This window comes from Poecilia formosa, unplaced genomic scaffold (genome assembly GCF_000485575.1).
Source record: "Poecilia formosa unplaced genomic scaffold, Poecilia_formosa-5.1.2 Scaffold130, whole genome shotgun sequence".
Lineage (NCBI taxonomy): Eukaryota > Metazoa > Chordata > Actinopteri > Cyprinodontiformes > Poeciliidae > Poecilia > Poecilia formosa.
This window is the reverse complement of record NW_006800069.1, coordinates 1,461,000-1,484,205: the sequence shown is the minus strand read 5'-3', so window position 1 is coordinate 1,484,205 and position 23,206 is coordinate 1,461,000. Positions and strand designations below refer to the sequence as shown.

General features: G+C 39.8%; 1 protein-coding gene across 6 annotated transcripts; it reads left to right on the top strand.

The window, feature by feature from the left end:
* The first annotated feature begins 481 nt into the window (after positions 1-481).
* On the top strand, positions 482-23,206 carry phka1a (phosphorylase kinase, alpha 1a (muscle)). 6 transcript variants are annotated; one of them, XM_007561746.2, is made up of 33 exons: positions 482-792; positions 4,824-4,982; positions 5,065-5,112; positions 6,176-6,344; positions 6,425-6,507; positions 6,591-6,671; positions 8,076-8,174; positions 8,269-8,415; positions 9,294-9,347; positions 9,966-10,088; positions 10,660-10,755; positions 10,879-10,986; positions 11,591-11,669; positions 11,749-11,883; positions 12,242-12,351; positions 12,455-12,599; positions 12,689-12,767; positions 13,750-13,919; positions 14,729-14,890; positions 15,632-15,726; positions 15,820-15,965; positions 16,060-16,213; positions 17,210-17,368; positions 17,446-17,575; positions 17,684-17,785; positions 18,686-18,801; positions 19,002-19,037; positions 20,388-20,417; positions 20,847-20,891; positions 21,684-21,845; positions 22,079-22,132; positions 22,678-22,878; positions 22,965-23,206. In XM_007561746.2, the coding sequence occupies exons 1-33, from the start codon at positions 715-717 to the stop codon at positions 23,136-23,138; spliced, it is 3,729 nt and encodes a 1,242-aa protein (XP_007561808.1). In that variant the 5' UTR covers positions 482-714; the 3' UTR covers positions 23,139-23,206. The 6 variants fall into 6 exon arrangements, with proteins under 6 accessions (XP_007561808.1, XP_016531722.1, XP_007561810.1 ...); XM_016676236.1 differs by lacking the exon at positions 19,002-19,037 and having other exon boundaries at positions 13,750-13,817; XM_007561748.2 differs by lacking the exon at positions 19,002-19,037.

Here is a 23,206-nt window from a genome sequence, read left to right as displayed (position 1 = left end):
TTATTGACCAAATAATGTCAATAAATAATGCATTTAAAAGAAAACTAAAAGCAGTGTGAGCTTTTTGTTGTTAACTTCTTTTTTAATCAACCCTTTTTCGTTTTAGATTTTCAAATTTGTTTGTAAAAAAACAATTCTGAAGTCTCTAAATTATATATTCAATTTTAAAAAAGTTAATGATGATAATGAATTTTTTTTTCAAGTTTATACTCTAATTTTAAAATTAGTTATTGAATACAACTTATGTGGTCATCTCTCTTTCTGAAATGTTGTTTGGTTTAAATATTTCCAGGTCCTAACATCCTGTTAGAATACCCCATTTAGAGCGCAAGTGAGGGTTGGCATTTATGCTGGGCTAATTTAGTATTGTTAAAACTTAAATTAATAAGTTTTTATATACGCACAATCACACAGTGAAATTTTGGTCTATTCTCACTTCCTGTGAAGTATGCTTTTACTTTGAAGAAGAGATTAGCTGCTTCCGGTTGCGCTCTCATCTCGGATTCATGTTTCACCGCTTTCTTTTCTCGCTTCCTCCAGCTGCTCAACTGTGTTTGCTGCAGCCAAACTGCAGCTTAGTTGTCTTTCTTTCCGGCTACTAGTAATTCAATACAGCGCAGCAGAAAATGACCTCTCTGTCGAGAACCTAAGACAGTTTTTGTCCCGAACTGTGTGTACCCGCCAGTAGAAGAAGCGAGACCTTCACTTGTCAGCATGAGAAGTAGGAGCAACTCTGGCGTTAAATTGGACAACTATGCCCGGGTAGTACAGCAAACTATCCTGCAGCACCAAGTGAGTGGCAAAAGAGGTTCTACATTAACTTTAATGACTTTAAGAGTTAAGCTAACTTGTTTAGTGGTTGGAAACACTGCAGCAGGACACGGAAGCTAAAAAGAGTTAAAGGTAAAGCATGCACAGGGCGAGGTAAGGTTATATTTCGCAAGTCTGTGCTGCTCTGACATATTTAAATGTTTTTGTACGCGTTTGCAGTCACTGTAGAGGAACTAAAGCAATGTCAGAAACGCATATGTAGTAAAGGTTTTCATGAGAACCTACACTACAGAAATTACTTCCTGAAAAGACATGTTGGTTTGCTCATAATCTTGCTTTTAACCCCATGGATTTCGTGAAAAAAAGAATAAATAAATACATCTGTAAATTTGGGGTACTTTCCAAATTCCAAACGCCTTACTGCAAGAATCTTCTTTTAAATTATGTTGTTTGTTACCTGTATTTAGCTGAAATTTGTAACGGCTTTGTACCAATTTCTGTATTTCTTTGAGGCCGTATCTGCTGAGTCTAATTAGAATTACTTTCTGTGTATTATAAAACATGCAAAACTCATTTTTGTTTTAGCTGAACGATTAAATATGGCAAATGTGGCCTATAAAACAAACAAACAAAAAAAAAAACGTTTTGCTGGTTGCTCAAAATGGTATTATATGAGGGATAAATCGATATGTAAATTTGGGCTGATACCAATATCTGATATTAGTACTTATGTCATGGGTAGGAATGCACAATATCATCTGCATGATATCGGCCAATATTAGCTTAATATCGGACATCGGCCATTCTGTCAAAATAATTCACCAGTATAAAAGGCTCTGTTTTTATGTGACAAACCAGTGACAATGATGCCTCCAGCACAGCACGTCATAAGAAACTGTTAAGTCTTAATGCACAACTGATGTGCTTTTGACCTGTTCACCTGTTGCTTGTGAATAGGTTGAATTTTGTTTTGTGAAGATTTACAAATTTGCACTGTTTTGAGTGTTGTCATTGTCTTCGAGAAAGCAGATGTTATGGATGAATTTGACATTAAACATAAAGCAAGTTGAAAGTGTTATATCCTTTTTAGCATTTGCATTTGTTAGCAGGCTAAATGGACAAAGATAATGCAGTATTTTAATTCCACAGTAGAAAAAGCCATTTAGTTTCAGTAAGTAGGTATTGGAAAAAAATATCGGCATTGGTATCGGCTATTGGCCAAATGAGTTTTAGTATATCGGCATATCGGATATTGACCAAAAATCTAATATAGTGCATCCCTAGTTATGACCGATAACATGTTCATCAATATCCCTATTATATATAGAGATCTACCATATATTGGCACTAGCATCGGTATTGGCCGATATAAGTCTTTTTTTTAACATATTGGGCTGAAATAAACAACCATTATTTATCTTTATCTTATTGCTGTCTGATTCTGGTTGAGTTTTTTTTTCCACAAAGGTTTTGAAATGGTAGTGAAATGTATACAATATCAGTAAAAGGCCATAACGGCGATATTAAAATCAGATATCGATATTGTCCCAAATTTTCATATCAGTGCATCCCTACTTATATATGATTCGCTACACTTTTGAGACCATGTAAAAGCAACCACATCGCCTACATTGCTTCTCTTCTTCAGTTTAACTCTCTAATCCTGCACATCATCGCTGTAGTCATCACAAGACTGAACAAGTATCACATGGCAACCCCTTCCTCAAACACACAGTAACTAAGTGGAAATAAACATCATTCGTAATATTGATGCAGTTTTACTTATCAGGTCGAATGTTAAAAAATTACTAATGTCAGCCAATACCGATGATAATGTCGATATATCGTGCATCACTAGTTGAGATGCACCAAGAAATTGACCCAAAAAGAGAGATTTTCAGCACCATTTCAAAGCGCTAACATGTCGCCCTGACAACAACTCTCTTCAGTGTGGATGTTGTTACTAAGGCAGGAAACCTTTGCAATTTTTTTTGTTGCAACGTCAAAAAATGGTGTTGAGCATTTTTAAAAGGAACATTCTCTTTTAAAAAACAAGATTCTCAGTTTTGTACATAATATTTAAGTTCTTAAAAACTATTTTGAAGTTGTATATTTGACCAAATCCTACATTAAAAAAAGCCAAAAATGTAGCATATTGTTCTCAAGGTACTTAAAAAAATATAACATGATATAATTTTTATTATTCGGCAATATCGCCCATCCCTACACCTAGACCATCTACAGAATGGAAAAAAAAGTTGCTTTCAGTTCTGATGGGGGGAAATATCTCCAATTTTTTTTTCACCCTTTTTTTATTTAAAAAGAGCTGATCTAGCAACTGGGCAAGTTTCGGTTGCTGCCTCATTAATTAGGACGTATGTATGATCTCTCCTATAAAAACTTTAAGCGTTAACACAATGAAACTTCAAAAACTCGCAGATTTGTTTCCTCACTGTCAAGTTTAACTTTGTTTTGTCAGTTTAGTTTTGAACACGGCCAGTCGTGAAGAGGGGAGCGTCCTGTTTTTCTTTACATCATCTTTGCTTTTCACAGATGATGTGGTTCTTTTGGCTTCTTCAAGGTGTTGCAAAGATTTTTCATCTGAATCACACGGGTCTGTTTTCTCTGAAACAGGAGGAACTGAATGTGAGGTCAATATCTGAATGTGAACGCGGTCAGTTATTGTGGCTGTGTCCACTTCACTGCTCAAATAGAGCACTTAGCCAACAGTCCTCCATTATCACATCTCGTTACAATTGAAAACTCTCTGGTGGTCCAGTCACGTTGCTCTGCATCTCGGTATTTATGAGTCAGCTGCTTAGATTTCCCTAAAACTCCTCAGCAGTTTGACTTCTACTGCAGCACTTCTGTTCCACCTGGCCGGTAGCCACGCTGTGGAACGGTTTTTCTCTGCTGGGAACAAAAGCTGCCTTGGTGCTGAAAGAGCCAACTGCCACTGTGAGCTAATGAGCTGTAAGGCAGCGACACTTGAGAAAAGCTGAACAAGCAGCTGTATATTTGGACACAAACCCTGATCCAGCAGGAGGGTGACGGGGCTTTATGGGAAACGTAGTTTTAGACATTTTGTTGCTGTCGTAGAATTTCTGATGTGCGTGTTGCCGGGTGATGTCCAGATTTCCTACTGAACGCTAAATGGCTTTGCACTTAAAATTCGGCTGACGTTTTATTTCAAACAGTTTTGCGTTTTCAAATCTTACAGATGTTATGAGCTGGAAGCACGATTCATTTTTTTTAAATTCATGACTACTACAGATGATCCAGAAAAAGAACAATCAGCTGCTTCTGGTCAGAATCAGATTTCTCATAATACCTAAACTTATTGCAGACTAATTCAAACTTAATCATAGGAAATAAGTGAAAGGCCTGGCCTTTATCACATTTAATAATAATAATAATAATAAAATAAGCGTTTATAGCTCATAAAGATCAGACTGTACAGAACGGAAATTTTAAATTTTATTAAATTAATCTGTTTAAACTATGGGGTTTCACAAAATTAAGACATCATGCAACTGCAATATTATTGGGATTGGGTTGGGAAAGATCATATGTTGTGCACTAATACTATGTTATTTCTCAAATTTCTCACTTTAATGGTGTGCTGTAGTGCCAGAATCAATAATTATGTTGGTGAACTCCAGAAGGTGATAGTTTGAAGCTGATGCTGAAGAGGCCATATTCAACAAAAAGCTGTAGTCCAGACTGAATGTTGTGAGCCTAAAATACTGCTGTAACATTTGACCACCATAAACATCAGTGTAATTGTAAAGATTGTAAACCCGTGTATTTTCCTTCCACCTAGCAGGGGCGCTCTACTTTCTGTCCTTCTGTCTTATAAAATCATATTAAAACACACTGAAGTGTCTGGATGTAAATATTTAATAAGACATCATACAAGAGAAAAATTGTGATGGGTTGGGATTAACACTCGTTTTTGTCCCAGATATTTTGTCATTGTTTTCACCTCACCTTCCATCCCTGTTGCTCAGCTTTCTCATCATCCATAACTGTGGTTGCTGTGTGTTGGACAGGATCCGGTGACGGGTCTTCTGCCAGGCAGCACCGACCAGCCGGACGCCTGGGTCAGAGACAATGTGTACAGCATTGTGTCCGTGTGGGCCCTCAGCCTGGCCTACAGGAAGAACGCAGACAGAGACGAAGACAAGGCCAAGGCCTATGAGCTGGAACAGGTGTGTGTGTGGATGGACTCAACATCTTCATGTAGGCTGCAGTACGTTGAAACCTTTGACGTTTCACCCTCTTTGCCTGTAGAGCGTGGTGAAGCTGATGAGAGGTGTTCTCCAGTGTATAATGAGGCAGGTAAGATCATTGGTACAGTTATTTCTTTCCTACAAAAGGATTTCACAGTTGAATTGCTTGGAAAGTAAAATTACTGTATTTTCCTGAGTATAAGCCGCATTTATTTAGAAATTGTCGAACTTGAGGAGGCCTTTGCTCATGCTGATGAAGGGTTCCAGTGACATGTTGTGTTTAGTTGCTTCTTATCAAACTCACGGAAACTGGAAAGTACCAATGTCCGTGGTTTAAATTAGTTTGCTCTGACCGTCTGAGGTCTGAGGTACCTTGTCAGATTGTCCTACCGTAGCGGGAAGGACCTGGCTTGGCATACTTGATAGTAGTCGGTGAAGAGCAGAGCTGCAGTAAATCCAGCATGACAGAGAGGCGGTGGCGTTCATCGACTTGGTTCCAACTGCAAAGTCATATATTCACTTCCTTTGAGAATATATGATTAGGAAGTGGAGACGTAACTGCACGACCACAAGCCTCACAGCACCAGTCAAAAAACAAGCCATGAAGTCGCTCCGGATTATAAGGGTTCATTCACACCAGCCCTGTTTAATCCGCTTTAATCCAACGCCAGTTTATTTGTCTAGGAAGAAACTAGTCAAACAAACTAGTCTGACACCTCCACAGTGTGTTTGGGGAAGAGTGAATGCATAATCAAACTTCAATGGGGTCCAAAAACGAAAACTCTGGTCCGCCTACAAACCTAAGTCTTGGTTCAGTTGAAGTGAGGAGGTGAACAGGTTTTTCAAAGGGTTTGGTTCGTTTGACACAGTGGAGTGTGAACGAGAAGCACACCAGATGAAAATGGAACAAATCAATCGATCCGAGTTGATTCTGTTCCACCTGGCCGGTAGCCATGCTCTGGAATGGTTTTTCTCTGCTGGAAACAAAAGCTGCCTTGGTGCTGAAAGAGCCGACTGCCACTGTGGGCTAATGAGCTGTAAGGCAGTGAAAACACCCCAAGTCGCAGGAAAGGCCAAACTATTCAAAAATAAAAAAATTGTGACTGATAGTCCGGAAAATGTGGTATTTCAGAAATACTCTGTTTTTCATCGTCTTTGTTTTCCTCCCACAGCTGGACAAAGTGGAGAAGTTTAAATACAGCCGGAGCACCAAAGACTCGCTCCACGCCAAGTACAACACCAAGACCTGCGCCATCGTCGTCGGCGACGACCAGTGGGGCCACCTGCAGGTGGACGCCACCTCTCTGTTCCTGCTCTTCCTCGCTCAGATGACTGCGTCAGGTGCAGCAAAGGACCTCCTATCCGTTTAGCCCCAACGCCCGAATGCGCTTGGATCTAAAGTCCATGTCTCTCTGCTCCAGGTCTCCACATCATCTACACCCAAGACGAAGTGGATGTCATTCAGAATCTCATGTTCTACATCGAGGCAGCTTACAAAGTGGCTGTAAGTGTCCGTTCATCCACCTGTCTCACCCACCTTTACGTTCTGGAACTGCTCTGAGTGTCTCCTTGTCTGGCCTCCTGCAGGATTATGGGATGTGGGAGAGAGGAGACAAAACCAACCAGGGCATCACAGAGATCAATGCCAGCTCCATCGGCACGGCTAAGGTTAGCTCCCGTTTTACAGAGTCACAGGAATAACACTAAACGGAGGCCTGAACCGGAGCTAAAACCAGAACAGGTGTTCCCGTGAATATCTTGCACAGTCACTCCAGCGGCCTTTACGCTGACATTTAGCTGACCCGGCCGCTCCGAACTGACTCTGGATCAGATGCAGCGGCGGCAGCGGCTTTGTTTTGACGGTTGAAATTGAGCGGCCTGAGGTGGTGTTTGTGAGAGAGAATGAGAAGAGAAGAAGAACTTAAAAGTGACCGCTGATGATGGGGAGGTTATATTAAAGAAAGCCTTAAGCTTCATAATAATCATTTTGAAGATTTAGCTTCACACTCCAGCGCTCTGCCCGTCTGATTCCAATGCTGTCCTTGGCTGACACTAAACAGGAGGTATCAGGTTCTCTGCAGTCATTTGAGAATAGCCTCCTACACAGAAATAACACAGCACACGAAGTTCTCACTGCAGTCAACACACACACTTTAATTTAAAGGGGCAGTATTGTGAAAAATATTCTTTTTCAGCTTTACATCATCAGACACATCCCTGGAGTGTTGCCTTGACTCTTTCATGAATGTTTGAGAAATCCTTTAATCTCCCATGGCAACCATTCACCTGTTCAAAACGCCCAGGTGGGCCTAGCTCCGCCTTTGAGTCAAAGCTCCTCCTCCTAGGTGCAGTTTCCAAGCTTTCGCCTCTCAGAGCACCGAACCCCTGCGACTTCCCTACTCAGCTCCTTCAGACTAGCCAGCAGAAATTAGCAAACACTTTGCAGAACTGTGCATCTACTGAGCTCATTATATGAGCTACTTCTCAGTGAAACGCTGGTAAAAATGTAGTTAAAAGTTTAAAAGAGGAGCCGTGTTGTGATGACTTCCTGAAGACGGAGTTTCAGAGCAAGAGTTTTTAAAGCGACAGAGGCCCAATTTCAATGAGTTAAATTAGTTAGTAAAAATTCTTTAGTCATATTTGATACATATAAAAAATTTTATAACGATAGAAGTTAACATAGTTCCTTGATTGTTCTATAAAATGACTCTTTCGTGGCTGGAAAAGACAGCGCTGCCCCTTTGAGAGGACCATACTGGACCATTTGTTGTCCTTGATGAAAACCAACCCTAAAGCTTTCAGATCGATGGGTTTTGATTCCTTTAGTAACAAAAGGCCTTTTTGTCTGTTTATTGACGGGAAGGTACTCAGGTTTAAGAAACAAGCCCACATTTTCAGCCCTCCACCTAAAAAATTGGCATTGGGTGTATATCTTGAATTGCCTGTTGCTAACCATTTGGATTTCCACTGGAAGTTGTTCCTACATTTCTTTCTTGTTTTTAACGATTGAAAGTTGCTTATTGGAGTATTCAGTAAATCTTTTATTTGCTAATGTTGCTGCTTGACCTATAGGCAGCTTTGGAGGCTCTGGATGAACTCAACCTGTTTGGAGCAAAAGGAGGGCCTGGATCTGTGGTCCATGCGCTGGCCGATGACATACAGCACTGTCAGGTACACACACACACACACACACACACACAGCATGTTATAAATAGTAATAATATCATTGTTTAACTCAAACATTCCCTCTGTGCTTCATTTTCAGTCTATTCTGACGTCGATGTTGCCCAGAGCGTCCATCTCTAAAGAGGTGGACGCTGGAGTCCTGGCCATCATCACCTACCCCGCTTTCGCTGTGGAGGACATGAGCATAGTGAACATGACCAAGGAGGAGATCATCTCTAAACTGCAGGTAGCCTCTTGTCTGCTGTGTGTCTGTATGGTAGAAATCAGGATTTGGAGATTTGTTCCAGGCTTTTGTTTGTTTTGTTTTTTTTGTTTTTCTTAAGTGAAGAACTGCAATGTTTTAGAAATATGTGCTCATCTCCATGTTTTCATTATAGTTTCTGATTCTAAACAGTAGAAAGTAATATACATGCAAATTTCTTTTAGGGTTTTTTAAGCATTGAGAGTAAACACAGTGCCTGCGCGCCCTTAAAAAGTCTTCAGTTCATTTATCTAAAATTGAGGCATTAAAATTTTAAAATGCAAACTGGCCTTTGATATTGTCACCTTCCTAAAATGATCACCTAAGTTTTTTTGTTTTTTTGTGGGTTTTTTTTTCCAAAAGATGATTCAGGCCATTATTTTAGGAAGGTGATAATATATTAATCACATGTTTTAATTTTTGTCCTGATAGGACTATTTAATCTCGTATATTCTTTTTTTTATTTCCTTGCAAGACTTTTCTGTCAGGCGAAACTTTGAGTCGCTCTCAGACATCTTCATTGCGTTCTGTGACTCAAGAAACTTGAGGCTACCATTAACTCACTGCTAATGCTAGATAGCTGATTAGCTTTTTTGCTAAGTGCTAGCTTTTTTGGATAAGTGCAAATGTATCCATTCATAATGGACTTAAAAATGTCTTAAAGTCTTAAATTTGAGTAGGTGAAACACTGATTGGATTGTGTTCCTGCAGTCTGCCAGAGATGTTAATTTTTTTTCCAGCTCTGATACTTTCTATAGCTTTCATTAAATACCTATTCTTATGAAAACTGAGGATTAAGTTTACCATTTGTAGTCCTTTCTTAATAGGACTTGTCTTTATCAGCTTCTGCTCTCTGTGTGCAGGGTCGATACGGCTGCTGCAGGTTTCTCAGAGACGGCCACAAAACTCCCCGAGAGGTAAAAAAGGAGCACAAAAAACCCCACACATGCAGGTTTTTTTCTTCTTCTTTTCACAAAACATTACCTTGTTACATCTGAGAAGGAGCAAACTGAGCTGTTACTTTTGTTTAAATGTGCATGTGATTGTTTTTTTTTTCTTTCTTAAATTTCATCATCAAAGTAATGTAAACTGGAGAGATTGTTGTAGCTGCAGCGATTATGTTTTTGTTGGGTTTTGTTTGGGTGGAAAGTAGCTGCGGGCAGCAATAAACTGAGGGTTGCTCCATGAATACAAAAAGATGGAGTCACCATGGCAGTGAATGCACGTCTCAGATCTTCTTAGTTTCTTTGACTAAAGGATTGAAAGTGTGAAACTTTGTTGTTTATTTTGTTTTGTTTTTCAAAAGAAACCAGTGGAGTCCTTTAACTAAACTGCATAATTAAAAAAAAATCCATCACCAGCTGTCATTTATCCAAAATTAAGGCCTTAAAATTCGACAATATAATGGAAATGCTTTAACTGTATGCTTGACCTTTCTGAATCCCTACCAGATTATAGTTAACTTTTAGAGTTTGCTATTGTTAGAGGCCTGAATTTCTAAACCTTTGTCTTGATGTGTGTTTCTCTCTGTAAAGGATCCAAACCGGCTGTATTACGAGTCGGCTGAGCTGAAGCTGTTTGAGAACATAGAGTGCGAGTGGCCTCTGTTTTGGACGTATCTCATACTTGACGGCATTTTTAGCAACAGTTATGAGCAGGTAATTTATGCCTCAGTGACCAACATGAAACATATGTTCACTTTTGTTTACTTTTACTGGACACTAATTCTTGATTGTGGAATTACATTTTTAAGACCAAGTCTGCCTTTAATGAGCTGGGTGCCACTGATCAAGTACATCGATTAGGACACTGGGACAATTGGCAGAAATTGGGACAATTGTTAGAAATTGGGACAATTGTCTTCTTCCCAGTGGTGTGCATCCCAGAAAACGTACCTTTTGTAGGACCTTAACCCTAAATACTACACCAATCTATTATAGCATGTATGATGAAAATGACTGGAAGCCTTGAATTAACAAAACCTGCATACTTTAACAAGCTGAACCATTGTACTTAAAACTATAACATGTAAGCGTTATTGTGAGCTAAACTTTGGTCAGATATCAGTAATTAAATGTCCTTCATTGGGGTTTGTATTTGCCTAATTTTTCTCCTCTATACCACATTTTTATTAAATAAGTCCTTTTGTAGGTAAATCATTGAAACAGTGTTGTACTTTCTTTGTACGCAGACATGTTTTCTGTATATTTCCGCTGATGTTGGTTACAGGTGCAGGAGTACCAGGAGGCGCTGGAGGCGATCCTGATCAAACAGAAAGATGGGATCTGGCTGCTGCCAGAACTCTACAGTGTCCCTCCAGATAAGGTGATGGATTTCAAGCTTTAGGACGTCTTTCATATCTAATCTTAGCTTCAGACTGACTTCGAGTGAAAATGGATTTTAGGTGATTGTAAATCTGTCCCTCTATGTGCTTGGATGTTCAAACAGGTGGAAGAGGAGTACGTGAACCCTCACTCAGTAGAAAGGATCCCAATGGGGAAGTGTCCTCTAAAATGGGGTCAATCCTTGTACATCCTTGGAAAACTCCTCTCTGAGGTGACCAAACATGAGAAACCTGATGCTGCTTGCTGTTGCTCATCCAGACAATACCGAAGGCCTCAAAACTTTCAGTAAAATCCTGCTTGCTGTCAATGAAGTAATACTGGGAAGTTTTTGGGTTGGGCCTCCATTATAGGAGCTTACAAAACATTAAATAAATTAGTTCTTTGAAAAATAAATCAGAATTATTTAATGCATAAATATTTTTCTAATAAACCTTAAAAAGTCATAAAACTTGTTAAATTCGTAGCCTGAAATTAAGGCCTTAAAATGACATTTTAAAAATGTACGTTGATATTAATCATAGGTATTAAATTTGGTCTTACTAGTCCTATTTAATCTTGCATATATATTTTTTTTCACTGAACTTTTCTGTTGGGCATAAATTTGAGTCACACGCAGACTTTATTGCGTTCTGTCACTCACTGCTAACATACCCTTGGTAGCTAGCTTTTTTGCATCCCTCCTGGGGAAGTGTAATTTTAACACCAGTTGGTTGGATTAAGTTAGTACATTTCTTTCCATCCATAAAGTTCTTAAAAAGTCTTAAATTTGAGTTGGTGAAACCTGCAGAAACCCGAAAATGGTTCTGTGCTTTTAGGGTTTTCTCGCCCCGGGAGAGATCGATCCCCTTAACAGACGGTTCTCCACGATCCCTAAGCCTGATGTAGTTGTACAGGGTGAGTTCACAGCCAAGGGCGATTCACTCCTACAGACATTTTATTGTTTTTACCTAAACAAACTGGTTTTCTCCTTCAGTGTCCATTTTGGCTGAGACGGATGAGATTAAGGCGCTGCTGATGAAGAACGGTATAAATGTGGAGACCGTGGCAGATATCCATCCCATCCATGTTCAGCCCTCCAGAGTCCTGAGCCACATCTACGCCAGACTCGGTACAAGCTCCGCATCATCTCTAGTTCTAACCACCAATAGGAAGCTTCAAACCCGATGCTAACTTAAACATTAGCGGCTAACGTTTAGCCAGTGTTCTCACAGTGCTCAGAAACCTCATATCTTGTTTGTGCTTCAATAAATTTGTTTCTGAAATGTTTTCTAATAAACGATGTAAGAAGAGCAGTTAGGCGCTTTTGTTACCAAGAACTACTTCCTTTTGTACTTCAAAATAAGAGTCCTAATACAGATTTAGAATGTATGGCTTATATCAAATTCTGTTGCATGAGATTGGGTGGCACAAAATGTAATTTTCTCCTCACCTTCCCTTTCTTTCTTGATTCTCCTCGTCCGTTTCAGGCCGTAACCCGAGGCTCGGCCTGACAGGGAGACCCTACAGAAGAATAGGAGTTCTGGGAACCTCCAAGTTCTACATCATTAGAAACACAATCTTTGCTTTCACTCCTCAGGTAATGAGAAACAACAGATATCTGGATTAAAATCCCAAAAGATTTCACATTGAAAGCCTCTCATCCTCCATGATTTTTCTTTTTTTGCTAAAACCAAACACAGTTTATCGACCACCAGCAGTTCTACTTGGCTCTGGACAACAAGATGATCGTGGAGATGCTGAGGAACGAGATCGCCTACCTCGCATCCAGATGGAGGATAACTGGACGACCGACGGTCACCTTTCCCATCTCACAGACCATGCTGAGTGGGTGTTTGTGTCTGCTGAGCGTTCCTTCTGTGAAACCTGTACTTGCTTTGCCTCTGTGATGGCCGTTTTGCTTCGTTCTGCTGCAGCTGAAGACCGCACTGACCTGGACCCTGCAGTCATAGCTACGCTAAAGAAGCTACAGGACGGATATTACGGAGGAGCAAGGTGGATTTATGTTTGATGATTGTCCACTTTAAATTAGTTTTTTTAAGGTTTGAAAAGTGCTGGATTTTTCTGTATGAAGTCCTTGAATTTGCTTGATAGTCGAACTGTAAAGTTTGTAAGAAAGTGCAAACTAACTTGATTAAAAACTTAAATTTTGAAAATGTTACTTTCAGGTGATGATATAAAAAGTCATCTTCATTTTTTTTTCTCACTGCTTGAAATTAAATGGGACTAATTTAAAAAAAAAATACTTTTAGGTCAGTGAGATTTACCAAAATTATTTCTATTTCCTAAATAACAGAAAACATAGCGATAACAATTTTTAGAAATTATTTTGTAGCTTTCTTTGTTTATTGTGCTTAACGTTAGTCTTGTGGGGTCATTTGGACCCCACAAGTTTTTTTGCTCTGGTGAGGTTGCAGTGAACCCATATGCGCCTTTATGAATTTTTGTGTGTGTGGTTTCGGGAACTGACGGTCTGACGGGACAAACCCCACACTGTGACATTTTCCACAGGTTTAGCATTTAATTTGAGGAGAAAGGTAATTAACCTTTACGTGACTTGTTTCAATGTAAGGAATATCAATTATTCCTAATGGGTCAATGGATGACCTATTGATCCGTCATCCATTTCAAAACAATATTTTGACATTTTTTATTTTATTTTTTTTGTTAAATTAATGTTTATACAACTGACCAGTCAGTTGTATAGCGTGAGTACTGAGACATTTCAAAACATAAAAAGATTGTCCCTACTGTAGAATGTAGAAAACTGGACATTATTAGTGACAGTAATAAATTACTACACAATAGTAAATTGAAACAGTGTTTTTTTGTTTTTTTTTTAGTTCATTTGTATTGTTCGCTGGTAAAGTTAGAAAACTTAACCTGTAAAGTTCTTGTATTCGACTGTGGGAAAAGTGCACAAACCCTGTAAACACCATAAATCACCTTCTTCCCGTCTCCTTTCTCTGTCTGTAAGGACCCAGACGGGAAAGCTGTCCGAGTTCCTGACTACTTCCTGCTGCGCTCACCTCAGCTTCCTTGACGGTAAGGGTTCTGGCAGCATGGGCCGGCACGGCGACCAGTATGATGATGATGATGATGATGATGACGGCGATGGATACATGCATGAATTACGTTGTGATGATGGTAAGAATAAAGTCTGGATGATGGAGAGGAATGGTGACACCAGCTAATAATAAGACATTTGCACCACTACAGGTTACATGCTTTTCTTGGTTGGTTTTACCATTCCTTGTAGAATGCACTCAAAAAATACATTCATGGTGTCAAATACAAAGAATTCATTTATCTCTTGTTGCACGGATTTCCCAATGAAGAAACTGAATCATAATTTAGATTTTTGTTTCCGATTATTACAGTTGATTTAATTCTCTGTCATTGTAAATGATGATTAAACTAACCTTTCTGAGCATATCTTTAACGTGATTTACCTGGAGCTCCATCATAAACCTAAATCACCTGCAGACTTGCATTAATCACCACTGTCTTCTACATCATGTGTACGCTGACCCTCATCCTGTGTAGAGTTTCACCATAGTGGTGATGGTGGATGTGGTGAGGCAGCATGTTGTGTGTGCATTTTGTTTGCATCAATCCATCATTTATATATATAAAAAGAAATGCATGGTAGCTTGCATGCATTTTGTGCCAAAAAACATTTTGGCACAAAACTGATTTTGCGAGCAGGACTTGGCACAGCTGGTTTGGTGCTTTTTCTCTTAAATGCATCACATTTCCCTTTAATAATTGCATGCTAATGAAAAAATCACACTAAAAATAGATTTTTCAGACCTTTAAATCTTTTAAATTAAGTTTTTTTTTTTTTTTTTAAAGAAAGGTGAGTTAAGTCCTTTTTCTCTCTTAGTTTATATTTATTCTGTGTATTTGCCCTTTTCTGCTACTCATTGTCGTTTCCTCGCTGTCCCTTCCTCCAGAAGCGGACGACCTCGCCCAATATCTGGACCACCTGTTGGCTCACTCTTCCCCCGAGAAGTCTAAGCGTCAGGCAGGAGGCCTGGGCAGGTTCAAGGCGGCGGCCACCAAGACCAAAGAGATGGTTTCTCTGATGAACAAGGCTCAGGATCTGAACATACACAGTGAGTCGTTACAGGAGTTCTGTTTCTAAAAGAAGATGATGATCCTCAATCAGGGTGTCCGTGCTTCCTTAAGACATCTTAAATTAATTTATCTTAAACTAAGGCCTTAAGAAATTTAAGACAATGTAAGTTAGCCTCAAATATGTTAATCACAGGTCTTAAATTTTGGTGTGGAAAGACTTTTAAATCTCATATTCTATGTAGATTTTTTTCCTCGTGGGACTTTTTTGTCAGGCAAAAGTTTGAGTTGTGGACAGACATCCTCACTCACTGCATTCTATGATAAGATAAGTTGCCAATACTTGCTTGTTAGCTGGGAAGCAGACAAACAAGTCATCAGCAGCTAGCTTATGACCCTCTAGCTAGTTAGCTTAGAGAGCAGTAGATTTTCTTTGGTGATGTCAGGTTTTTTACATTTCGTTCCCCCTTTCTGGGTCTGGTTCCTGTACTTTTTTTTACTTTTATTTTGTTTGCCAACTAGCCATCATAGCTAGTTAACTCTCTAACAAACTTGCTAGCTCTCCAGCCATATGCCATGTGAGAAGCACAAAGCCTGCTGCCGAGAACCACAAAAAGACCCCAAAAATTTCACAGTTTTGGTTTCCTGCATTTCATTTTTACATTTGTTGTGAGACAGGTCTTAAATTTTATTCATAATGGTCTTAAAGTGGTTATAAAAAGTCTTAAATTTGAGTTGGTAAAACCTGCATAAACGGTGTGATCCCTGTTTACTTCGTCCAGATGTCAACATGTACCTACCGAGCAAGCTGTTTCGTTCCTGTCAGCCATCACTCAACCTGAATCTCCCAGACCCTTCTGAGCCGCAGGAAACACAGGTTCTCCCTGTTCTTCTCTTTCTTCTTCTTCTTCTTCGCCGGCACCAAACGCCCGCCTCACTCTGACTGCATCTCCCTCCGTCCGTTCTCCAGAGCTCGGCGGTGTCGATCTCAGTGGAGAGCGGCATCCCCAGAGACGAAAGCGGAGCCGTCGACTACGACGCTCTGGTGCAGCTGCTGAAGGACACAAAAAGCCTCCAGGACCAGGCAGACATCCTTTACATCCTCTTCAAAGACAAGTAAGACTTTGAGTTATGCATATTAGCGCAGTCGAACAGGACTGCTACTGCTGCTGCAGTCCACAGTAATCAACTTGTTTGTGTGTGTCCTCAGGGGTATGGAGTGGGACACCCAGCTGCAAGGCAAAGGCTCCACAGTCAGTTCTCTGCTGAGCGAGCTTTACGAGAAGGCTGGTGACCTCAAACAGTGGGGCCTCATCAGGATGATCTCTGGGATGCTGAAGAAGAAGGTGGAGGAGCTCGACTCGGTACGGAGCGGCCGTGTCGCCGTGTGAGGGATTCTTGCACAAAACCAGCTGCTATCAATTCCTGGGAACTTCAGGAAGATTAGTCAAACCCAAGTTTCCACACAGTCTGGAAAAGTCCAGAACTTGATTTCAGTAATTCCAGGTCCTAGAATAATATGGGAAAAAAGAAATTGAAACTATAAAGAAATGTTTATCTCCTGATTTTAAGCACCAATTCGTTATCTTAAATAAATTTGAAATAAATAAGTTAGCCTTCAATATGTCAATCACTGGTCTTAGTTTTGTTGTGGGGGGACTATTTAATCTCTATTTAATCTTTAAGCTGCTAATTAGCAGCTAGCTGTTTACTTGCTAGCAAGCAAGCTCTACTCTTGCTAGCTAGCTTGACCCTTGATAGCCAGCCAGTAATGGCTAGCTTTTTTACATCCATCATTTGTAAGTGCAAATCAATCACCAGTTGACAGGACGATGTTCCTCTTAGCAATTGGCTCACTTTGTTGCCACCCATGTAATTTTCTATTTGCGATTTTCCTTTGTGCATTTCTGTTGTGATGCTGGTCTTAAATTCTATCCATAGTGGTCTTAAAAAGCCAAATGGCCTTGAATTTGAGTTGGTGACACCTGTACAAAGCCTGCATTTCATTTTTCTTCCGACACTTTTTAACTTCTTCCTTTTCTTTCTGATGTTTTCCCTTTTTCTTTTCTACATTCCATTTTTCTTGTGCCCTCATTTTCTTTCTTATGTCTTTCCTTCCTCCCTTAGTACCGTTTTTTTTCCCCCCTCCAAGTTCCAGCCTGGTCCAAGCTGTCTGCTATCAGATTATCAGCCATAACTCCAGTTTGTTTTTGTATGTTGTATATGAAAACGGTGTATAACCTGGAAGTGTGGAAAGTCTGGGAAAACTTTTACCTGAAAATTGAGTACAAACCTTATTAAACACATGCGTTTTAGAAGTGCAGAAATGTTTCCAAATCCATCTCCCCAACGTTGTCTAGGCGTGCTCTGACCTGCTGGCGCACCAGAAGCACCTGACCGTGGGACTTCCTCCTGAGCCGAGAGAGAAGACCATCACGGCCCCCATCCCTCCGGACCAGCTGGCCGCTCTCATCGACGAGGCCAGCGACAACAACATCAGTGTGGCCATCCTCACCCAGGTGGCTCACTGAGCCCCCACCCCACATAACCTCCTGTGAATCGCTCCTACCTGTCGTAATCCCTGCCCGTCTCCTAGGAGATCATGGTGTACCTGGCGATGAGCATCAGGACTCAGCCGTCTCTGTTCAGCGAGATGTTCCGGCTGCGAATTGGCCTCATTATTCAGGTCATGGCCACCGAACTGGCTCAGTCACTCAGCTGCTCAGGTCTGTTTGTTTCGTTGGTCAGTCAGAGGTTCAACAGCTTTGTTCTAACTGAGTCAAATCGAAAACGACAGAAGAACATCCAGGACTTGTTTTTGTGTACTTGAGCAGGAGAGGAAGCCACAGAGAGCCTGATGAGTCTCAGCCCGTCTGAGCTGAAGAATCTGCTGCACCACATCCTGAGTGGGAAAGAGTTCGGAGTGCAGCGCAGCGGTCAGTCCTCCAACTTGTTGTTGTTTTTCTTGCTAAAGTTTTGAATAATTTGCACAGCCTGGCTACATACATTTTATTTATTGTCTAGTTGTCATGCTACCTAGAAAATCTGAGATCTGGGATTTGATATCAGTGGTCCAGACTTTCTTCCTTTTTCTTTTGTCTAAATGTGTCCATCTTCCCTTCCTCCTTCTGTCCTTATTTCTTTCCATCCCTCCTTCCCCTCCGTACAGCATCTCACTTTCTTCTTTGACTCCTATTGTTTTTGTTGTTTGCTGTCTGCCTTGTATCATTTCCTTCTCTTTTTCTCTGCTTCTTTCTTTCTTTTCCTCCTGTATCTTTCCTTCCTACTTTCTTTCTGCCTTTATTTTGTTCTTTCTGCCTATTTCCTTCCGGTTTCTTTCTGTTTGTTTCTTTCTGCATTTCTTACTTCAGCTTTTCTTTCTCTTTTTTCTTTATTTTTCTTTTCCTTCTTATTTCAGCTTTTCTTTCTACCTTTTTTCCTTTCTGTTTTTCTTTCTTCCTCTCCACCTTTCTTTCTTTTTTCTTTAATTCTTTGTCTTTCTGCTTTAGTCTTGTTCTACTTTTCTCTTTTGTTTCTTTCTGTCTTCTACTTTTATTCATTTCAGTCATTGTTTCTTTGTCTTTCCGTCTCTTATTTCTCTGCTTTTTTCTGCTTTTCATTTTTATTTCTTTCAGATTTTCTTTCTTTCTTTGTGTTTTTTTTTTCTCTCTTGAGGTTTTAATTTATTGAAGTTTTTATGAAGCGAGATCTTCCATAAATCAACAATAAAATGTAAACATTTAATGTGTTCTACCTTAGTCAGTAAATACTACATGGAAAACTATGCAGGACCGCTGTAAAATGTAAGACTGTGTGTTTGGTTTCCTCGTCCGCAGTAAGGGAGGCAGACGTCGGCGTCAGTCCTGCCATCTCCATCCATCACCTAGGCAACACTGGTGCCACCAAGAGCGAGAGAGCGGGCATCAGTAAACTGAAGAGTGACATGAAGATGGTAGGCAGCTGAGGCTCATTAACACTTTTAACCCGACCTGCATTCAGAAGTGGAGTGAGAAACGATTAAAACTTTTAAACAGCACTAAGGACTGAGAGGCTAACTCAGCAACCGTTTTTAAATGGAGGAAAATGAGATTCTGGGACATGATTATCTTATCTTAAACAATGTGGTGAACTTTACTTTTGTGCTTTTTACAGTTGGAGCGCAGGTTATCTATGCTGGACCCCAGTAAGGTGATGCTGAACGTTATAGTGGGTGTTAATTCACCTCACGGGTGCAGATGGGGGGGAAAATAATTTCAGTTTCACTGAAGGAGATTTTAAGTTTAAAAAAAAAAAGAAAAAAGATTTTTTATTTATTGCACCAATCAAGATTGAATCGAGAAAAATTATCTTAATTCTTAAAACTGACTCAAAAATCCAGTTTACTAAAGGAGCTGGGGTTTGTAATTTTTTTTCTGCTGGATCTTATTTTGATGGTAATCCATATGGGAAAATTTATGGTGTTGGGTCTCCAACAAGAAAATATTGTTCGGTTATCTGCTGTCAAGATCTGTTTAAAATTTGGGTTTAACGTTACTGATTTTCAAAGAAAAAAAATACATACAAAGTAGGAACAAATTGCATTTTTGGTGACAAATTGACACAAATCTGGTCTCTTTTCCAAGTTGTGTGTTACATGTGGACAGAACATTAGTTTACCTCATCATCATCCTCATCTTTGTTTTCACATGAGCTCAAGATTGTTAAAGAGATTCAAGATCCTGACCAGGGGTTTAAGTCTCAAGTCTTTGTTTTTGAGACTTACGTGCGACACGAGTCAGAGTCTGAACCTCGAGTCATCATCTCTGACACGGTGACGATGTTTACAGTTAGCGATGCTAACTATGCTAATTAGTAGCATATTACTGCTAATAATTAGCATCAATGTTTCACAGCAAGTTCTCTCTGACACACAGTGGAACATTGCTTCTGCGTCTAGCTTCATGAATTAATGAATAAATACAGATGGAACGCTTGAAAATACCTTTTTCTTTTTTTTTTCTTTTTTCATCAGTTTTATTATCTCCTCTTTCCCCTTGTTTGCTTTCTTATTTTTATACCCTTTTTTCTGCTTTTCTCTCATTCTTTCTTGTATTCTCTTCTTATTTCCTTCTTTGTATATATATATTTTTTTAACCAAGGCAGGCATTTTTGCTCACATTTATGAATTTAAATTAGCAAAATCATAACCACATTTATCCATAGAGGAGTTTTGAAGTGATTAATTTTAAGTTGAAAGCAACTATATGTTACCATAATCAATCTTTTTTCTTTTTTTTAGCACTAAGTTTAGAGTTTTTCAAAATAAATCAGAATTTGGTCAAAATAAATAAATAAATGTAAAGTTGCAGGTTAAGAACTGTCAAAAATCAGTCAATCGGTCATAAAGCTATTAGCATGACTATGAACACCTCCAACCTTTCATTAGCTTGTTCTTTGCGTTAGTTGAAGCAGACTGTAAGATCTGATCAGGATAAAACCAGGTTCATCGGTGTAAATTTAAAACCTTTTAGAAACTTAAATCATGTTTCTGTATTTCAGCTCGACCAGCCTGTGACGCCCACCGAGAAGGTGACAATAAAATAAACAGCAGGGGTTCAATAGAGATCATTCATTTCAGTCTGAAGCGCCTTTCGTTTCTGAGACATGGTGTATTCTGGTGCTTTCTTTCTTTCTAAACCTTTAACAGGACGATTGATTTGGGAATTGTCTGCTGCCTGACTATCTTTAAGATGGTGAACCCATTTAATTTTCTCAAATTAAATGTTTTTTTTTTTTTTATAATAACTTGACTAATTCCTGCAGGTGATTTTTCTCAACTACCCGTTAATCCTTGTTGTTTCTGATACCGGCGTACCATCATGCATGTTGTGACTCTACTGGTCTGCGGTTGATCCGACTCATCACTTTTTCTACAATTTTGGGGTTATTTTTGCCTTTTTTTTTTTTGTTTTTTTTGTTCATTGTCTCCATTTGTTTGTTTGTTGTTCTGTCTCTCAGGGTGTCCGAGCTCAGTCAGTGGACGTAGAAAACATCGAATCTGGGGTAAAAATCTGCTTTTATCTGCCAGTTTTTAGAATTTTTATAGAGACATCACCTGGATTTAGTAATGTATTTATATATTTTTGGTAGAGAAAACTGTGGGATTGTTGGGTATACACATTTTAAGAATGGTTTAGGAGCCATTATGGCAAAATATTGATTATTTCAGTAGTAAATGTCATTTTGTTAACTTTATCTGGTCATAGTGTTGCATTTAAAATGATCTGTACTTGTTACAATTTGTGTAAGAGCTTCATACTCGTATAACATGCATTGTTTTCACTCCTTATCACAAGTTCACATGTTTACACAATGTTTTGTTTGAAGCTTGTAGGTATCTTATCTTTCTACTAAAGATGGCTGAACAAAGATGGCTCCGCCATCTTTGTTCCGCTAGCTCCGCCAAGGATGACCAGCGGCGCCCTCTGCTGGATGGCGGCCAAACTACAACACTAAAAGAAGGCCTAAGTTATTAGTTAATCGATTGGAATTTATTTAAATCTAATAAACCATTAATGGACAATTAATCGTAAGTTGGTTAATTGTATCTAGTAACAGATATTGAAATGTCTCCCATCCTTCAGTAGAACTGATGAAACTTCTTCCCGGGTAAAAGGAAAAGATGAACTAGCAGGATGCAGATGTTTTCTTCCAAAGCACACAACAACTTGATGTCACTTTTTGTGAATACGTCTAAAAACGTTTCACTGTGCTTTTAAACAAGCAGGGGGTGCTGTTTCACCACATACCATCAGTGGCCACAGAGCCTTGTCTTTTGTCTTCCTCGCTCTGCAGCGGTACAGACTGCTCTCTGTAGAGTCCTTTGACGTTCCGGACAGCTTCCCCGTTTCCAAGGACACCAGACATGGCCAGTGGCTGCGCAGGAGGCGGCTGGACGGAGCGCTGAACAGAGTCCCCGTTGGCTTCTACCAGAAAGTGTGGAAGATCCTGCAGAAGGTCTGTCTGCTTGATGTTTGTTATCCATTATTCAGTGAATAATTTACCCTGTTGTGAAGTGCAACAAGTTTGGAATACGTTAAAGAAAACGTCATTCAGCTAAGTCCTCATTAGTCTCTTTGGATGGTGCTAGAATTAGAACCTAAAGGTCCTATTTTATTTTGGTAAACATGCTATCAAAAAATTCAAAATATTTTATAAGGCAGAGATAAAGTGCCCTAATTGTGTTGCAGTGCCACGGTCTGTCCATAGAGGGCTTTGTCCTTCCATCTTCAACCACCAGAGAGGTAAGAAATCACTCCATTGCTTGTGTTTTTACATTTCCTCGAATTAACTTAATATCAAAGCAACCTGGGAGATATTTGTTTTTTCTAATGAGTTTTTCTTCTTACTTTGGAGTCTGCAACTCCAAAGTACTTTTATCGAACTGTAATTTCATCACTGTACACTGAGATTTGAAACATTTATTCTATTTGTGAAAACACACATTTTAATGCTTTTTCAGCATTGGACAAGCACCAACACTACAATATATCAGCAGGTCAAAGTTAGACTTATTGCAGATTAATGTTAAAGATTTTTTAAGGGACTGTCAAATTCAGTTTGGGATTGGTGAAATATTTGATTTGTTACTGAAGAGTTTTTAGGATTTTATTGCTCAAAACTCTCCAATTAAAAATTCTCAAATGTTTTAGTCCATCTATGCCAACTAAGAGTTGAAATCACTTGGATAAAACACCACTTTGAATAGCAAAATTAAACCAAACTCTTTTTTTTTAATGCAAGAATGACGATTTTGACTCGTTCCGTATTTATATTTTGCCATCTTCAGATGACCCCTGGAGAGATTAAGTTCTCCGTCCATGTGGAGACGGTGCTGAACCGTGTCCCCCAGCCAGAGTACCGGCAGCTGCTGGTGGAGGCCATCCTGGTCCTCACCATGCTGGCCGACGTGGACATCCCCAGCATCGGCTCCATCGTTCACGTGGAGAGGATCGTCCACCAGGCCAACGACATGTTCTACAAAGATCAGGTCAGAATCGGCGGCTCCGTACGCCCGCGTCTGGATTTCAGCCTGGCGCTCAGACGGATTTCTTGTTTTGCCTCCCGTCCCCGCAGAAGGACCTGGGAGCGGAAGACCACATCCTGGAGAAGGACCCGTCCACAGGGGTGTGCAAGCTGTTGTACGACAGCGCTCCCAGTGGCCGCTTTGGGAGCATGACCTACCTCACTAAGGCAGTGGCGGCGTATGTGCAGGACTTCCTGCCCAGCGGGGCGTGTGCGGTGCAGTGATGGTCTACAAGAAAACGATGTGGTGTGTTTTATAGAACAGTAATAAATTAACAGAATGGTGAGATGCC